Source organism: Beta vulgaris, chromosome 4 (assembly GCF_026745355.1).
Source record: "Beta vulgaris subsp. vulgaris cultivar EL10 chromosome 4, EL10.2, whole genome shotgun sequence".
Classification (NCBI taxonomy): domain Eukaryota; kingdom Viridiplantae; phylum Streptophyta; class Magnoliopsida; order Caryophyllales; family Amaranthaceae; genus Beta; species Beta vulgaris.
In genome coordinates, this window is record NC_079205.1 from 16,891,293 (window position 1) to 16,911,119 (window position 19,827).

At 45.9% G+C, this 19,827-nt stretch overlaps 1 protein-coding gene across 1 annotated transcript; it reads left to right on the plus strand.

Moving 5' to 3' along the window:
* Nucleotides 1-1,188: 1,188 nt before the first annotated feature.
* LOC109134705 (uncharacterized mitochondrial protein AtMg00810-like) lies at nucleotides 1,189-1,644 on the plus strand. The gene has a single exon (XM_019248761.1). The coding sequence runs from the start codon at nucleotides 1,189-1,191 to the stop codon at nucleotides 1,642-1,644; it is 456 nt and encodes a 151-aa protein (XP_019104306.1).
* Nucleotides 1,645-19,827: the final 18,183 nt, after the last annotated feature.

Consider the following 19,827-nt stretch of genomic DNA (forward strand, 5'->3'; position numbering starts at 1 on the left):
ACGATGATCAGGAAAGGTTGGAGGTGTTGTGATCCAACAACAGATAAATGTCACGTGTCACGAAATGTGGTGTTTGATGAAGCATCATCTTGGTGGTCACCACAAGCTGTATTATTGCCAGACTCAAAGGAGATCGAGAAAAAGCTTCAAAGAAAAATGGACGAGAAAGACGAAGGTCTCTCTAGTCAAGATGGTGGTAGTCTTCTGATGGAGATATCTCAACATACACAACCAGAAATAGAGAAAAAGTTTATGGCAAACAAGAGCACATCATAGAAATACTGAAGAAGAAAGGCCAAGTTAAACTGATGATTTTGAAGAAGAAGAAACTTACCCAGCACTACGCAGGTCCACAAGGCAGAGAAAGCCAGATCCAAGATATACAAATGCTACAATGGTTGAGGATCTAAAAGAGCCAAATAGCTATGATGAGGCAGCACGAAGTAGAGATTGGAGAAAAGCCATGGAAGAAGAAATTCAAGCTCTGCACCAGAATCAAACTTTGGAGTTAGTGCCAAAGGCTCGAGAAGTTCAACCTATTTCTTGCAAATGGGTATACAAAGTGAAGACTAGACTTGATGGTAACATTGAAAGGTACAAGGCACGGCTGGTAGCTCGAGGATTTTCTCATTAATATGGGCTAGACTACTATGAAACGTTTAGTCCAGTTGCCAAGATTACTACAGTTCTTGTTTTACTAGCACTTGCAGCTAGTAATTCTTGGAAGCTCTGGCAGATGGACGTCAAAAATGCATTTCTACATGGTGAGTTGGATAGAGACATATACATGGAACAACCTTAAGGGTTCGAGAATCAGTCTTATCCACACTATGTATGCAAGTTGAAGAAGACGCTCTATGGTTTGACGCAAGCACCACGCCCCTGGTATGGAAAAATAGCGCAATTTATGTTATAGAGTGGTTTTGTAGCACCAGCTGATTCGAGCTTATTTGTGAATGCTCAAAAAATGGAAAGTTGGCAATAGTTCTTGTATATGTGGATGATCTTATCATCATAGGAGATTTTGAAGAGGAGATTCAACAAACAAGAGCTAATCTTTCAGTACGATTCCAAATGAAGGAGCTCAGAGAATTAAAACATTTGGTTGGTGTTGAAGTGGACGGGACTAAGGATGGGATATTTCTATGCCAATAGAAATATGCCCGTGATCTTCTAGAAAAATATGAAATGGTCCATTGCAAGCCTATGTCAACTCCAGTGGAGGTTAATGCAAGGTTATGTTCAGTCGAAGGCAAAGATTTAGAGGATCTACCCATGTACAAACAGTTGGTGGGATGTCTTATCTATCTCACGTTAACCAGGCCAAATATTGCATATGCAGTGAGTGTGATTAGTCGAATCATGCAAAAACCGATGAAACGTCATTTGGAGGTCGTACATCAGATATTAAGGTACGTGAAAGGAACCATTGACTATGGAATCATGTACCACAATGATAAAGAGTTTGAGTTTGTCGGATATTGTGATGCTGACTACGCTGGTGATTTTGACATACGTCGGTCAACTACGGGTTATGTGTTCAATCTGGGTGCTAGAGTAGTCTCTTGGTGTAGCAAGGGACAACAAACAGTGTCATTGTCAAGTACAGAAGCAGAATATCAAGAGGCGGCTATGACAGCATAAGAGTGTGTGTGGTTGACGCAATTACTCAAGGATATGCATCAACAAATTGATCGGGAATCAAGTTATGCTGTGATAATCAGTGTGCGATACGTTTAGCAGAAAATGCTGTTTTTCATGCCAGGACAAAATATGTGGAGATACGGTATCATTTTGTCCGAGAGAAGGTTCTACAAGGTGAAATTGAACTTGAGCAAGTGAACACGAACGACGAAGTTGCACATATATTCACAAAAGGTCTTGGAGGACTAACCTTCGAAAAGTTACGGAAAAAACTTGGTATGACCTCTAGACTATCTCTTAAAGAGAGTAGTTGTTGAGGGGGAGTGTTGAATGATAAAGCATTGTCCACTCTCTCTCCTCTTTCGTCAAATATTACTGCTACATTTAATACTTGGGTGAGTTTTTGCAAGCCACCTATTACCCCCACCCTACAAGCTATAGTTGGAAAGTTTGACATTTAGCAATTTTAGTGCCAAAGTTGTAAGATGAATAGTATGATGTAGTTGTACAAATAGATGCAGTGCATTGGTTGCAAATCGTGCAGCAAACCAACGTGAGTTGTGCCAAGCTTCAAAAGAGAGAGCAAAATAAAAGAGTTTGAAAGAGTGTGTAAGAGTTTCATGTAATAGCTTAAGTAAGGTACTTCCTTATTATATGTGAGCTATTATTTTTATAATCTCTTATATTGTTTAATCTTTTCACATAAATTACCCCAAAATATCCTACAGCGGCTTCTTGAACATCATTCCTCAGTGTTCCTTGTGTTATTGTATAATATTAGTTTAACAATTGGACTAAATTGTGTAATGGCTAATGACAGGTTTTTCACTGAACTTAGTTACTCATAATGTTTCAGTCCTGAAGAACGCTATGACTTTTTAGTGTCCAAGATTCATCAGCTGCTACCATTCATTTTAACTTATTTCCTATTGCTGATGGATCTTGGAATGATTGGGCTTGACTATCTTTTAGTCAGAATCTCTTTAGTAACGTATCCTTCTTTGACCCTGTAGACATTGCCTCTATGCTAAGTTTGAATGGTTAACCAAAAATCGTTAATATAAAATTGATCAATAATAATAGACTAGTGAGGTTTGAATAATTGTTGGATCATGTATTAGTCTTTGGGCTTGTCTATATGTTAACTTGTATATTTGGAGTGTATATTGAGTTGCCTTGTTTAGGCCCACATAGAATAGAGAAGCTAGGGTGTATATTAGTCTGTGCATATGGAAAATACGATACACGTTTTTTGCGAGATAGCAATACAAAAACTTCTTTGCGGCAGCCTCCTTGTCATGGTATTAGAGCCGGCGAACTGCACGGCGTGTTGATCTGAGTTTCGCCGGAATTCTTGCGTCACCCGCGTGATAAGCAAGCACGAAAAAAAAAAGATACAAAATCAAGAAGTAATGGAGGAAGAGAAGAAACTCTCGAAATTGACAGGTGAGTGGAGTGTGACTGCCACCTCACCTTATTACTTGGGGTCCGGCGATCAGCCGGGGAACATTATCACCCACGTAATTTTCACCGGTGAAAACTATATGGGCTGGGCCAGGGCGATGACGCTCTCGCTTCGTGCGCGCCGCAAATATGGATTTGTGGATGGTACGATAGACAAACCCGACAATACGAATGCGCTACTTGACTAGGAAACAGTGCATTCCATGATCGTCTCTTGGATGTTGCGGAGCATGGAACCGAAGATTGTTGCGACCATCCCTTTATATGAAAATGCTCGAGATTTATAGGTTTGTCTTGAGTGGAGGTTTTGCGTGGCTCATGGACCACGCGTGCAATAGATCAAAGAAGCCATTAGTGACTGCAAGCAGACCGAAGGGATAAAAATTGACGAGTATTATGCCAAACTTATGGGATTGTATGATGAGTTGGTTCGAGTGAAACCTTTGCCTTCCTGTGAGGCTGTGAGTGCAAGCAGTGTCATTGTGGCCTTGGGTTGAAGTTGTCGAAGGACTGAGAGGAAGAGATCTTCCATCAGTTTTTGATTGGGCTCGACACTAAATACGCTACTGTGCACACCAACTTACTTTCGCAGCAGCCGCTAGGGGACCTGAACCGTGCGTATCAAGCACTGGTTCAGGAGGAGCAGTCGTGGGTAATGCCTCGTGGGCGAGACACACACGAGAGTGTGCAGGCGTTTCACGTCAATTTCGAGCGTGGGAAAGGACGCTTTGATCGCGTCGATAAGAGTAAGCTCTTGTGCTCTCATTGTAAACAAAAGGGGCATAAGGTAAGTACCTGTTTCAAAATACACGGCAATCCCGTGTGGTATGAAGAACGCCTTCGAGCAAGGGGTGTTGGTCGTGGTGCTGGAACAACCACGGCTGGTGGTGCTGGAACAACCACGTCTGGTGGTGCTAGGGGGGCAGCCTAGTGGGGCTGGGGGGCAGCCTGTTGGTGCTGGTGGGTCCATTATACCTTCATGGGGAGCAGGGAGCGCTGCGGGTGCTCGAGCTCATGTGGTCAGTGAGGGTGTTTTTCCACAAGCGAGCGAGAGTGGAGTTCCTCTTGCTCACCTTTCACCTGAGTAGATTCAAGCACTCATGACTTTGATGAACTATAATGAACAGCCCACTAATGAATGCATGACAGGTGAGACTTGTGACATTGTTTGGATCATTGATACGGGGGCATCGCACCATAATACTGACAATTTATCATGTTTACGTAACGTTCGTGATGTCGACGGGTGCCCCGTTGGTCTGCCGAATGGGCATACTTCTCTGGCTACGAAACAGGGAGATGTGTATCTTACTCCGCATATTATTTTACGTGATGTGTTGTTTGTTCCTGCATTTTATTATAGTTTGATCTCTGTATCCCATTTGGTGTCTGATAACCAATGTACTATCCAATTCACTCCTTCTTTGTATGCTATACAGGACCAACCTTCAGGGACTCTGATTGGAGCAGGTGAACGGCGAGGGGGCCTCTATTATTTCCGCACGGTGGCTGTCGTGCAAGCTGCGGGTGTTTCCAATTTGAGTTCGTTTGATCTGTGGCATCAAAGGTTAGGACACCCTTCAGAACGTGTTGTGAAGCTGTTGCCTGCAATTAAGTCTAGCTCTGATAGGAAGAAGTTAAATAATGTGTGTGATGTTTGTCCTATGGCAAAACAAACTCGTGACAGTTTTCCTACTAGTGAGAATAAAGCTAGGCGTTTGTTTGAACTAGTACATTGTGATTTGTGGGGACCCTATAGTGTTCCTTCCTCTTGTGGGGCTATCTATTTTTTGACTGTTGTTGATGATTATTCCTGTGCTATTTGGGTATATTTATTGCAAAATAAAACTGAGGTTTATCAATATTTTACATCCTTCTTTGCTATGGTGGCGTGTCAATTTGATACTACTGTTAAAATTGTGAGTGATAATGGCATCGAATTTAACTCCATGCTTCCATTTTTCCAATAAAGTGGCATTTTGTTTCAAACCTCTTTACTGGTACACCTCAACAAAACGGGCAGGTTGAGAGAAAATACCAACACATTTTAAATGTGAGTCGAGCTTTGATGTTTCAGGGTCATTTGCCTGTTCATTTTTGGGGTGAGTGTGTGCTTACAGCTGTTCATCTGATTAACCGTACACCTTCCAGGGTTTTAGGGAATAAAACTCCTTATGAGATGATCTTTGGTCAGGTGCCTGATTTTGCTGTGTTGCGAGTTTTTGGGTGTCTCTACTTTGCTCATAATAAAAAAGCTAAAGGTGATAAATTTGCCCCTAGAAGTAGAAAATGCATCTTCATTGGGTATCCTACTGGTAAGGGTGGAATTATATGATTTGGAGTCTGGCACTATTTTTGTCTCTAGAGATGTGGAATTTTTTGAGCAATCTTTTCCCTATGCTACTCTCCCTTCTTCGGATGACCTATCTCCTGTATCTCCAGCCCATCTCTCTCACTCTTCTCTTCTTCCTGATCACACGGACCCATTTGAGCCACCTTCCAGCCCACCCACTACACTCCCTCCTGACTCCAGCCCACCCACTACACTCCCTCATGCTTCTCCCTCCCCCGCGTCTGGGCCTCCCTCTCCTCCTGACCCACACGCTTCCTCAGGCCTAGTTACTATCTCCAACCCAGCTCCTACCTCAAATCCGCCTGATACTTCAGGCCTCGCTCCTTCTCTCGGCCCAGCAGAATCTGACCCTCTTACCTCCCCTGATGCTTCTCCAGCCATGACCGAACCGGCCCCATCTCTTATGGGTCGTAGTTTTCGAGCTAAACAACCCAATGTTCTCCTGCGTGACTATGTGGTGAACTCCGTGGCATCCGAGAGCCTCCCCTCCAGGTTCACTTGATGATCCCTGTCCCTCAGGTACTACTCCCTATCCTATGGCTCACTTTGTGAATTGTGATAACTTTTCTCCCCGCCACCGCAGTTTTCTTGCAGCTACTGATGCAGGTGTTGAACCTCGTAATTTTAAAGAAGCTATGGCTTCTTCTGGGTGGCGTGATGCCATGCGATTGGAGCTCTCTACTCTTGAGGATAATCAGACTTGGGTCATGACTCCTCTCCCTCCTTGCAAGAAAGCACTTGGTTCCAAATGGGTCTACAAAATTAAATATCATTCTGATGGCACTGTTGAGCGGCTCAAAGCTCGCTTAGTTATTCTGGGTAATCATCAAGTGGAGGGGATCGATTACAAGGAGACTTTTGCTCCTGTGGCCAAGATGGTTACTGTTCGTGCTTTTCTTGCTGTTGCTGCTGCTCAGAATTGGGATGTTCATCGGATGGACGTCCATAATGCATTTCTTCATGGTGATCTTGATGAGGAAGTGTATATGAAGCCTCCTCTTGGCTTTACTCCTGGTGGGCCTGGTCTCGTCTGTAAGTTACAAAAATCTCTTTATGGTCTCCGTCAAGCTCCCCGTTGTTGGTTCGCTAAGCTTGCCACGGCTTTGCGTCGGTATGGGTTTTCCCGCTCCTACTCTGATTATTCTCTCTTCACTTACCGACGGGGCCCTGTTCGTCTAAATGTTCTGGTATATGTTGATGATCTCATCATTTCTGGTAATGATTCTGCGGCATTGTCTTCCTTTAAACATTATCTGGGTGATTGTTTCAAGATGAAGGACCTTGGTCCTCTCAAGTATTTCCTTGGGATCGAAGTTGCGCGCAGTGGTGATGGTTTCTTTTTGTCTCAGCGCAAGTACACATTGGATATTCTCTTTGAGACTGGTCTTCTCGGGGCTAAACTAGCTGATACTCCTTTAGAGCAAAATCATAACTTGGCTCGTGATGAGAGTCCTCTCCATGGTGACCCTCCTCAGTACCGCCGCCTTGTTGGGCGCCTTATTTACTTGGCCTTTACTCGCCCCGATTTGGCCTATGTTGTTCATGTATTAGCTCAGTTTATGCACCAGCCTCGTCAACATCATTGGGAGGCTGCGCAGCGGGTTGTTCGCTATCTGAAGGGTTGTCCTGGTCAAGGCATTATTTTATCCTCCACCTGTGACTTACATTTGACTGCCTGGTGTGATTCTGATTGGGCTAGTTGCCCTTTGACTCGTCGCTCTGTCACTGGTTGGATGGCGTTTCTTGGTGCTTCTCCTATTTCCTGGAAAACTAGGAAACAACATACTGTTTCTCGCTCTTCTGCGGAGACTGAGTATCGCTCTATGGCTGATATTACTGCTGAACTTAAATGCTTACAGGCTCTTCTTGGAAGTCTTGGTGTGTCTCATTCTGGGCTTGTTCTCTATTGTGTGATAGAAAATCCACACTCTATATTGCGTAAAATCCTGTGTTTCATGAGCTTACGAAACACATTGAGGTTGATTGTCACTATGTCCGTGATGCTATTCAAGAAGGTTTGATTGTTACTGCGCATGTTTCTACTACTGAACAACTGGCCGATATTTTTACCAAAGCGCTTGGTACTCGACAGTTCTGATATTTGTTAGGCAAGTTGGGCATTGGTAATTCCCATGCTCCAACTTGAGGGGGGTCTTGGATCATGTATTAGTCTTTGGGCTTGTCTATATTTTAACTTGTATATTTGGAGTGTATATTGAGTTGCCTTGTTTAGGCCCACATAGAATAGAGAAGCTAGGGCTATATATTAGTCTGTGCATATGGAAAATACGATACGCGTTTTTTGCGAGATAACAATACAAACACTTCTTTGCGGCAGCCTCCTTGTCAATAATGGTAGACAATCGCCAATCTGTATATGCTAGGAGTATCCACAACCCACCATCGGCTGCAACAGGTAATCAGACTTTCATGCTTGTATATTTCATTTAAAGATCAATGTTTGAGGGCTGTTTAAATGTAGCTATATGGGGGCTGACTAAGTTCCATACCGGTTTAAGTTATGCCGGTCTAATAGCTTTTGGGCTTACAATCTTGGGCTTGGACCCAGTCCATATCTCCAATGCATACGGGCCTAAAAGATATACTTTCAATAAAAGATAAGAATACATCCTAAGGGAATATTCTTGGGGATATTTCCCGCAAATACCGGGCCCAACCCAGATATGGGCTTTTTCGGGTCCCTATAAATTTTTCGTTGATCTGAGTCATAAGGTACGTTCACGAATCCCAATACATTGTACTTGAGAGCTACCGGCTTTAACCAAATACTGACTTAGGCATCGGAGGGGCGTTCCTCGGATCAACCCCCGAGGCTAGTATACTCATTCTCTTTTGCAGGGATCCAAACCGACTTCAATACAAGGACTTAACGGTTCAAGACCCTGTAATTTGTCCCATACCGGAACAATTGGCGCTAGAAGGAGGGGCGAACAATACCTTATAGTCTAAGCCATCTCTTGCGAACAAAGACCCTCATGGATCCTAATCAGCAATTTGGGATGTTGGAAACTGATGAAAACAATGTTCCCATTGAGAAAGCACCCCCGGGGTTCTCAACTCCACTGCCAGTTGCTAAGCAAAGTCGGCCACCCGCTGACACAGCTAGAAAAACTCCTGAGACTCCCTAGGAAGACATCTTCCATACCATGCAGAACATATTCACCCCTGAACAACTTAGAAGTGCAGCAGAGGTATTCCAGGCAATGGCTAGCGGTACCCCACCGACCGGTCCCCGGGCTAAGCGACCTCTGAGCAGAGCCCACAGCCCAGTGAGAAAGCTCCGCTCACTGTGGATGGGCCGCCAGGGAGAGCGAGACCGGCATGATCAGGATCAGGTGACAAACTCAAAAACCCCCACGGAGCAGGTGGGGGGTGAAGAGGAAGAGGAGGAGGAGGCGCAGGACACGGAAGTCCAGCAGCATTCCTCCCAGCCAAGGAAGGGAAGTGAATATCGGCGCAGAGCGCCAGTATCATTGCGGAATTCGCCGTTTTCCACTGCGATTTTGCAAGAGGCCATGGAGAAGCTGAAAATGCCGACATGTAAGTATGACGGCAAGTCTGATCCAGAGGTTCACATATCGGCTTATGAAGGTCATATGCTGCTGTACACCGATACCGACTCGGTATGGTGTAAGGTGTTCCCATCTACCTTGGTTGGACTAGGGCAAACATGGTTTAAGAGTATTCCGCCGGCAACCGTCTTTGATTTCCGCCAACTTACGTCCATGTTCGCAACGCACTTTGTAAGTAACAAGCGACGTGAGAAAACAACCGGCGAGTTAGTGTCCATCAAGCAAGGTGAGACAGAAAGTTTGAGGGACAATGTGGGGCGTTTCAACGCTGAAGCCGTCACCATCCCTACACTGCAGCAAGAAGTAGCGGTCCTAGCCCTCATGACGGGGCTGAGAGAAGGGACCCCATTTCGCAGTTATCTCGGCAGAAAGAAGATGACATACCTAACAGAGGTCTTGGGAAAGGCGAATGACTTTATAAGAGGAGAAGAGTTTAACAAAGCAGCTAATGCTCAAAGACCGGCAGCCATAGAGAAAGACAAGGAGAAAGATAAGGATAAGGATCGCCAGGACGATAAGTACCGGAAGGATAAAAAGTCCGATACCACTAGCAAGAGAAAGGAGAACAACTCAGTGAAAAAAGGATTTGAAGGAAGACCGGACAAATATTATAATTATACACCATTGACGATATCCCGGGCCCGAATTTTCGAACTGCACAGTAAAGACGAGAAATGGCAAAGGCCAAGAAAGATGTACTACAAGGCCAGAGATAAGTCCAAGTGGTGTGAATTTCACGATGATTACGGCCATAAGACGGACGACTGCAAAGACCTTAAGGACGGGATTGAAGACCTCATCTGGCGAGGTTATTTCACCCAGTACCAAGCAAGGACTGATCGCAAAACTCCCCCTAGGGAGGATGAAAATAGTAGCAGAAGGCCGGTAAAGGATAGGATCACTGAGATCCATGTCATAAGCGGAGGGCCGACAAGAGGCGGCAGCATTCACGGGGCGAAGGCTAGTCTAAAAGAAGTTCGCTACCAAGTGAACTATAACAATGCCAGGAAATGGCCGGCACCTCCATCAATGTCGTCCGTAGCTTTCACTTCAGAGGACGCTAAAGGGATCGTTTACCCCCATGATGACCCTTTGGTAGTATCTCTGCAGATATCCAATGCAATGGTCCATCGCGTCCTGGTCGACGGAGGAAGCTCCGCTAACATCCTGTACAAAGAAACATTTGAAAAAATGGGTTTTGATGAAGCATGTTTGAAACCGGTCTCTTACCCGGTTATCGGTTTCACGGGGGCATCTGTCGTCCCAGAAGGGACTGTAAAGCTGGCTGTAAAATTAGGAGAGGGGTCCCGTTCCAAGGACTTCATGGTGGAATTTCTGGTTGTTGACGTCCCAGCGGCGTATAATACCATTATTGGAAGGCCGCTAATTCACGACGCTCAGGCCATCGTCTCAACATATCATCTTACTATGATCTACACTTCCAATGACGGCAACCCCGAAAAAATCAGGAGAAACCAAGAGTCGGCAAGGGCCTGTTATCTCACCGCGCTGAAACACTCTGACCACAAACGCCCAGCCGATACGCCGCCATCGGAAAGAAAAAGAAGAAGGATGGAAAACAAAGCCAAGAAGGATTTATCTATGGGAAACTTCGAGGCAAGGCCGGCAGATGAGCCAAGACCCAGCCTAGAGGGGGAGACTGAAGAAATAAGCTTGGAAGAAGAAAGGTCGGACAAAACTGTGAAGATTGGGGCCGATTTGGGAGAAGAAGTTAAGGTTAACCTGATCTCTCTGCTAAGAGGACATGCCGACATATTCGCTTTCTCAGCAGATGAAATGCTCGGTATTGACCCAGAGTTCATGGTACACAGTTTAAATGTGAATGAGGATGTCAGGCCGATAAAGCAAAAGAAGCGCAACTTCTCTGCCGAAAAGAACGCATCCATAAAGGAGGAAGTGGATAAGCTGCTGGCAGCAGACTTCATCGAACCTTGCGATTACCCTGAATGGTTGGCGAATGTGGTAATGGTGAAGAAATCCAACGGGTCATGGCGTATGTGTGTGGATTTCACCGACCTCAACAAAGCTTGCCCAAAAGACTGATATCCCTTGCCAAGGATTGATCAGTTGGTAGACTCAACTAGCGGACACGCACTGTTAAGCTTCATGGACGCTTTTTCAGGATATCATCAGATAAGTTTCCTGAAACCCGACAGGAATAAGGCGGCTTTCATTACAGATGTCGTTCGGGCTCAAGAATGCCGGCGCCACTTACCAAAAACTAGTGGACAAAATATTTGAGCGACAAAAAGGCCGAAACATAGAGGTATACGTGGATGACAGTATAGTCAAGAGCTTAACAGAAGAAGAGCATATAGTAGACCTCGAGGAAACTTTCGAAACACTCCGGCAGCATGAAATGAAGCTAAATCCGAAAAATGCGTATTTGTGGTAAGGTCCGGCAAGTTCCTTGGCTTCATCCTGAGTGAAAGGGGGATCGATGCTAACCCCGACAAGATCAAAGCCATCAGTGATCTCCCAGAGCCAAAGAGCATCCGGAACATTCAAAGGCTGACCGGAAGGATGGCGGCTCTTACTAGATTCGTTTCCAAGTCGGTCGAAAAGGCCTTGCCATTCTTTAAGATACTCAGAGGAAATAAGAAGTTTGAGTGGGGAGAGGAGCAGAAGCAAGCCTTCGAAGGAGTAAAAAAGCACTTCCTGAAACTGCCAACCATAACCCGGCCAGTGTTGGGGGAGAAGCTGCAGTTGTACGTATCAGTGACCGAGAAGACGGTCGCAGCAGTATTGTTGGTAAACCGGCAGGGGCAGCAAAGCCCCATCTACTTTGTCAGTCACGTGCTAGCAAGCGCTGAGCAAAGGTATAAGCTATTAGAGAAGATGGCTTATGCCATCTTAATTGCAGCAAGAAAGCTGAGACCATACTTCGACTCTCACACTGTTCAAGTCCTTACCAATCAGCCCCTGGAAAAGGCTCTCCACAAGCTGTAAACCACCGGCAGACTATTGAAATGGGCAATAGAGCTCTCGGAGTTTGACATAGAATACCGGCCGCGCACCGCTATCAAAGCCCAAGCGCTCGCTGACTTCATCGTGGAGACAACCTATGCTGAGACAACAGAATCCACTGGTAAGTGGAAAATTGAGGTAGATGGATCAGCGGTCCAGAGTGGAGCAGGGGCCGGTGTTGTCATGACGTCCCCGGAAGGGGAAATCTTCGAACACGCCATTCGTTTCGGATTTGAAGCCTCTAACAATGAGGCCGAGTACAAAGCAGCGCTGGCCGGACTAAGTCTGAGCATTGCGGCTGGAGCCAAAAACATATCCATGATAACGGACTCGCAGTTAATTTCGAGCCAAATAGAAGGAACTTATGAAGCTAGAGAACCGGTAATGCAGAAGTACCTCAACCTGGTCAAGAGCATGACAAAGGGGTTGTAGAGCTTTGAAGTACAGTTAGTTCCGAGAGCAGAAAACATGGCGGCAGATGCCCTGTCAAAGTTGGCAAGCTCCAGTCTCAGCGATTAGAAAAGGAACGTCATGGTAGAAATGTTAAAAGAACGAAGCATAAAGGTTACCACAGCGGCCGTCAATACAATCACCTCTGAGCCGGAATGGTACGACAGTATAAAAGCGTATAAACTCACGGGTGAATTGCCGGAAGATAAGATGGCGGCGAAAAAATTAAAAAGGGATTCAGCTTGGTACTGCATCTTTCAAGGCAAGCTGTACAAGAAAGGATTCTCGTTGCCTCTGCTAAGGTGCGTAACGGCCTACGAGGCGACGAAAATAATCGAGGAAATTCATGAAGGGGTCTGCGGGAACCATACCGGTGGAAAGGCGCTAGCACTCAAAGCAATGAGAGCAGGTTTCTACTGGCCCACAATGCTGACGGATGCCCAAGCTTACGTGAAAAAGTGTGGTAAATGTCAAAGGTTTGCGCCGGTGATAAATCAACCGGCTAACGACCTACAGCCATCCTGAACCTAATCCCTTTCGCGCAGTGGGGGATGGACATAATAGGACCCTTCACACCGGTATCGGGGGGAAGGAAATTCCTAATAGTGGGCATTAATTACTTCACGAAATGGATTGAGGCAGAGCCAACGGCAAAGATAACGGCCAATCAGGTAAAGAAGTTTATCTAGGCAGACCATCATCACTAGATTCGGCATTCCAATGGGAATAGTGATAGACCACGACGTCCAGTTTGATTGCGGCCCAATACGTGATTTCTTGCGTCCCTACAGCATCAAGTTTGCTTACTCATCAGTTTGCCACCCTCAAAGCAATGGCCAAGCTGAAGCTGCTAACAAACAGATCCTCAACGCCCTAAAAAAGAGGTTAGATGAATTGAAGGGAGCATGGGCCGACATGGTACCAGCAGTATTATGGTCCAACAGGACTACTAAAAAGGAGGCCACCGGAGAAACGCCGTTCAGGTTAGCTTTCGGAGCGGAAGCAGTACTACCGGTTGAAGTGGGGCTACCCAACTGGCGAATCCTAAACTACGAGCCAGGCTTAAACGAACAGATACACAGAGAGGACCTGTATCTTTTACCGGAGGTCAGATTGGCAGCATATAAAGACCGGATAAGCAAGGCTTACAATAAAAGAGTATGAAGTCTCCCTATCTCCAAGGGAGATCTCATCCTCAGACGAACGGCCGCAACTGGAAAAGCCCATGTAGACGGGAAGCTTACGGCTAATTGGGAAGGGCCTTACTTGGTTAAAGAAGAGATAGTACCAGGGTCCTACCGGCTTGAAGACATGGCAGGCAAGCTGCTGAAAAACAGTTGGAACGCCAGTGTCCTTAAAAGATACTACGTATAGTTAGCAGAAAAGCAGTGTTGCCAGTAGAAGTTAATAATCAGGCGCTTATGCCGAAAAGATTTACCAATTTTATTGTAGGCAATAATTCCGGCATAGCCGAGAAGAGCCGTTTTATTTTAATAAAATGAGCATCTTCCACACACAAAGTCTCAATACTGCCCGAACAATTAAACATTATTGATTAATCAGTCAATGACCTTAGTGGATCTGCTGAATTAATCAACAATGTCAAACCGGTCAATGACCTTCGTGGATCTGCCGGGATGAACAATTAAACATTATTGATTAATCAGTCAATGACCTTAGTGGATCTGTTGAACTAATCAATAGTGTCAAATCGGTCAATGACCTTCGCAGATCTGCCGGAATGAACAATTGAACATTATTGATTAATCAGTCAATGACCTTAGTGGATCTGCTGAATTAATCAATAGTGTCAAACCGATCAATGACCTTCATGGATCTGCCGGAATGAATAATTAAACATTATTGATTAATCAGTCAATGACCTTAGTGGATCTGCTGAATTAATCAATAGTGTCAAACCGGTCAATGACCTTCGTGGATCTGTCGGGATGAACAATTAAACATTATTGATCAATCAGTCAATGACCTTAGTGGATCTGCTGAACTAATCAATAGTGTTGAACCGGTCAATGACCTTCGTGGATCTGCCGGAATATACAAGTTGACGATAATGGTTGATCAAAATGTACAGTAAACAGCTAACACTGAGTTGGAGGCATAACTGATTAAGCCAATAAATAACATAAAACATAATACGAATGGCACCATACTTGAAAAAATATATTTGTCATTAACAAAGAAAAACGTTACAGCCCTAAAACTAAGCAGTCAACCATAGACGGCATGACCGCAAAAACAAAAGCTAGTTACCAATTGCAGGAGTTACGAATTTACAGAACGATAAAGATAGTTTGGCTGCGCAAGGGAAAAGACGTTATGATCGCAAAAAGCGCACAACCCACAAAGTGGCCCAGTACAAGAAGGGTAAGGAAGGAGGCACAAATCTATTGGGCAGGCTCCTCTTCCTCAGAACCGTCAACGACTACCACTTGCTCTTCCGGCTTGTCACATCCGGTAGCAGTGTTGGCAACTTCAGCAGCATCGTTGACGACCTCCTCGTCCTCTTCAAACTCAGCCCGAGGATCCACATTGGCGATGTCAGCCTCGGTGACACCAGGGTCCAGGACTTCGCCCTCAACCGGCAGGCCGTGAACTTGTTGTCCATGGGCGTCCTCAATTTTGGACCAGTGAAGGTCCGGAAAGGTATGCCTAACACACCTCATGGCAGCCGACCAACCGCCGTTGTACCGGTTTAGTAGGCAAGAGACGAAGTCCATCCCTTTCTGGTACTCCTTCACGGCCTCACGCTCATTCTCCTTGGCCTCAGAGATCTGCTCACGAAGAAGCCGGATCTCCTCATCCTTATTGAACACGACCAAGGAGTGATCCTCCACCACCTTGGTAAGGGTGGCATCTGCCTTGCTCTCAGCTGCCAGCGCATCATTCTTCTCTGTATTAGCAAGAAGAAGCTCTTGTTCTTTGGCAGCCATCTTGACCTTCAGGTCTTTATGATCCTTCACCTCATTGAAATATGAAGTTTGGAAGTACCGGTAAAAGTCACAAAGCTCTTTACCGGACTGAGTAAACTGCACAAAATAAATCAACAAGAAATCAGTACAAAGACTCACCGACATCATACTTGCATAAAAGGGGAGAAAAAATACAAGGCTTACCAGAGCCAGGTTGTGCGCATGCGTCGCAGCAAGCGTGTACACCTCGTCCACCGGTATATCGTATTTAAGCTGCAGAGCTTTCAAAATACGATATCCCAGGTTTCCGCCCTCCAACGGACGGTCCAAGAGCAGTGATTCGTCGTCCAAAACGTTCAGCTTTGGATCGAACTTCTCGTCATTCTTCACTGGAGAGCGAGTCCAGCGCTTCCTCAAAACGGCATCTCCATCCAGGTTCGCTCTAAGAAGCCCACCGTCCTGGGCTTGGCAAAAGACTCCAGTCCGGGGACCATTTCCGGCAGAGTCAGTTGTTTGTAGATCTTGGGCCGCAAGGAAGAGCTGCCCACCTCGGCTACCCGGTCGGTAAGAAGGGGGTAGAGGCAGAGACCACGGTATTGGTGCCGGCCTTATAAGCCAGCTTTTTCGCCAAAGGCTGCTCTTTCGTGGCCTCGGCTTTCCTCTTATGAGAGGTAAGCCCAGCCTAGCACTGCACCAGGGGAATGGAATCCCTGGCGTCCTCCTCCGGACTAGGATTCCGGTCATTCCCTCGACCTCCACGGCCCCCTCGACCACCTCGGCCGCCGCCAGCTGGCAGTTGGATGGGAACAAACTTGCGAGCAGGTTTGGGAGGCATGTTGCTAAGCGGCCGGTATTTCCGATCGACGTGAAGAGCCTCGCGGATTAAAAAGTCCCGGCCAGAAAATAGGAAGCAACAAAGAAGGAATCACAGTTAGTACATTTCAGAAATATAAGTATAACGGCAAAAACAGAAAGTCAAAGCGGAAACATAAACACACCATAGGGATCAGACTGGCAGAAACCTAACGCAAACAGAGCCGGGTTCGTAAACACATAATTGGCATGAGGAAGCCAGTACTTGGGAGCCGGTATCCTCTTTTTGCCTCGTAAGGCTGGGATGGAGTCAGACGCAAAGAAGTCATACGCCTCTCTCTCCCGGCGAGTTAAGCCCCTGTCTCTTATGTGCTGCATCCGAGAACGAGTCTTCGTCCATTGACGCCTCAGGGGAAAATCATCCGGTACATGCACCCAGAAAAACCAGCCTCTCCAGAGTTTGAGAGAACTCGGTTTGGGATATACAGTCAACTTGCCGGCCTTAGTATACATGGACATCCATCCACCCCGGCCTTCGAGTTCATCATCCCGGACTCTTTTCTTCTTCCCGGTCCCCTTACCTTTGGCAGAGCCATCATCCTTAATCCAATGCAGCTTACGAAAGAGGTTCAGGGTTTCGGGGAATCCCTTGTAACGAACCACTCAGGCATAAGCCATCAGGTTCCGCCATCGTAGGGGGGTCAACTGGGCCAAGCATATGTTCCAGGCTTTGAAAATTTTTACAAAAAAGGGGTCCAAGGGAAATCTCATCCCAAAATCAAGCATATGGGCATAAATAGCCACATGACCGGAAGGGCAATCCGTAACACGGCTCCCTTCGGCCGGGAGTACCAGTCGGTATCCCTCAGGGAAAGCCAAATATTTCGGGCCCTTGATACGGAACTTGCTCTTCCGGCAAGTATTGGCCCAGGCGCTATCCAACTGAACACCAGCGGCACAACCTTCGTCACTAGGCGGCATGAACAGTTCTGCTAAGTTATCCTCATCTGACTCCTCAGGAATAACTTCCGGAGGGTCATCTCGGTCCGAATCATCCTAGGCCTCTAAGGTAGTGGACTCCTCGTCTGATTCCGCCACATACCTCTCTATGCTCTCAACAGCATCCGAATGCACAGGAGAAACCGGAATTTCCCTAGGTACCGGTCTGCGGGAAGTCTCACCAATCTCAAAAGTAGAACGGTGGACAGGGGGCTTACCGGAAGGAAATAGCTCTGGGGAATGTTCCGCTAAACCTACCATGGTCCCATATTGTCCATAAGCATTCACCCCTAAAGCCTCAGCTTGTCCTACCACTATCTCCAGGGGGGAGGCGCGAATGGCCGGTTCATCCTCTTGTCTACCAGAAACACTACAGTCTCTCTGGCTATTGATCCTATGTTCATGGACGGAATCAGGCATAGGTGAATCATTAACCTCCACAGATCTAAGGGAGGTGCTATCAGAATCTACGTCACTTTCCGTCATGACGGAAGGGCTCTTGGAGATATTTTGTGAGTCAGAGTTCTCGGAATTGGAAGACATTATAAATAAGACGGTATGAAAGATGGAAAAAGTTTCGATAAAATACCTGGAAATAGGAATGAGAGGAGTAAAAGCACCGGAATCAACAAATAGCATGAGGCTGGAAGGAGAAGTCGCGCACAACCGTCAAGAGCGCAAAAGGGGGATTTAGAGAGAGAAAGTCTGTTATGGATGCAAACGCAAGAGAGATAAAATGCAAAATGAGAGAAGCAATGCGCCCAGGAGGTATTTATAGAGGAAGTCGCGGTCGAGATTAAGTGACTCTTCGTCTTCTCGTCCCGATCATGCCACGTGTAATTCAGTAGCACCCAGCTGTGAAGCAGTTGCTCCTGGGGAGCTCTTAATGCAGGTGCGCAGCTCGAGGCAACGTTTGGAATTCTCTGGCCAACGTTTCGCATTCTCCCGCCAAAAGTAAATCAGTATCTCCCATGACGGTTTAAAACCTACTAAGCAGGATATGTCTATGCTAGTCATACCGGCTTGGGGGCTAATTGTATGGGGGCTGACTAAGTTCCATATCGGTTTAAGTTATGCCGGTCTAATAGCTTTTGGGCTTACAATCCTGGGCTTGGACCCAGTCCATATCTCCAATGCCTATGGGCCTAAAAGATATACTTTCAATAAAAGATAAGAATACATCCTAAGGGAATATTCTTGGGGATATTTCCCACAAATACCGGGCCCAACCCAGATATGGGCTTATTCGGGTCCCTATAAATACTTCGTTGATCTGAGTCATAAGGTACGTTCACGAATCCCAATACATTGTACTTGAGAGCTACCGGCTTTAACCAAATACTGACTTAGGCATCGGAGGGGCATTCCTCGGATCAACCCCGGAGGCTAGTTTACTCATTCTCTTTTGCAGGGATCCATACCGGCTTCAATACAAGGACTTAACGGTTCAAGACCCTGTAATTTGTCCCATACCGGAACGTTAGCCTAGTAGGGGAAGTGAATCTGTAAACATTTGTTTGATTTTTCACTCTTTTTTCTCCTTGTGCTTCAGTTGTGGCCGAAAGGCTGTTGGATGTGGCAAATCTACAATATGAAAGAGCTATCTCTTATCCACTACAAGAAAAGGCCCAGGCAACGACCGCTTAAAGCCGTCGCTGATTCTCTAAAAGCCGTCGCTAATATAAATACCGACGGCCAACGGTCGCTAACCAACGGACGTTGCAGTTTTGGTCGTTGAATTAGCAAATAGCGACCGTTTGGCCGTCGGTGATGGATCAGCGACGGTGTTCTACGTCTGTTTGGCTAGCCGTCGTTATGAATTTAGCACCTACGGTTTGGAGCCGGTGTGTATCAACGACGGTGTGGAACCGTCGGTGAGCAGACGTCTCTTTGAAGCTGTCGTTGTTTCACCGACGGCTCTTACCCGTCGCTAATATCCTTAAGCCGTCGTTACTCTGTACTTCCTTGGCAGTCATTGCTCTCCTGTTCAACGACTGCTAAGCCGTCGTTGGTTCAAGTTTAGCCGTCGTTCGTTTTATTAATTATATTAAATAATTTAATAATGTTTTCCAAAATTATACTTAAACCTGTACTGCACGCCAACATCGACATATACTACATTAAACATGTTCCTGTGTCGCCTCCATCACATTCTATATTTTAAGCTAAAGAAATATGCAAATGAAAGATAAGGTACCTTTCAAAGGGATACATCCAACGGTATTGTACGGGACCACATAGCCTAGCTTCGCGTGGAAGGTGAACCGGTAAGTGTTCCATGGAATTGAAGAATGATGGTGGGAAAATCTTTTCAAGTTTACAAATGATCTCGGCTATGTTCTTTTCCAATCTTTCCATGTCTCTTACTGTGATGGTGGAGCAACACAAATCACGAAAAAAGAGGCTGATCTCCGTAACAGCTTTCCACACATGAACGGGAGCAACTCCTTTAATGCTATCGGTAACAATCTTTCCATGAAGACATGACAGTCATGACTTTTCATACTGTGCAGCTTACCGGACTGCATGTCCACACATCTTGTTAAGTCGGACGCATAACCATCTGGAAATTTTAAATCTCTCACCCAGTTGC

What these genes read in the sequence shown, in the direction of transcription:
- LOC109134705 (XM_019248761.1), top strand. Translation starts at nt 1,189, where the DNA reads ATGGTCCATTGCAAGCCTATGTCAACTCCAGTGGAGGTTAATGCAAGG.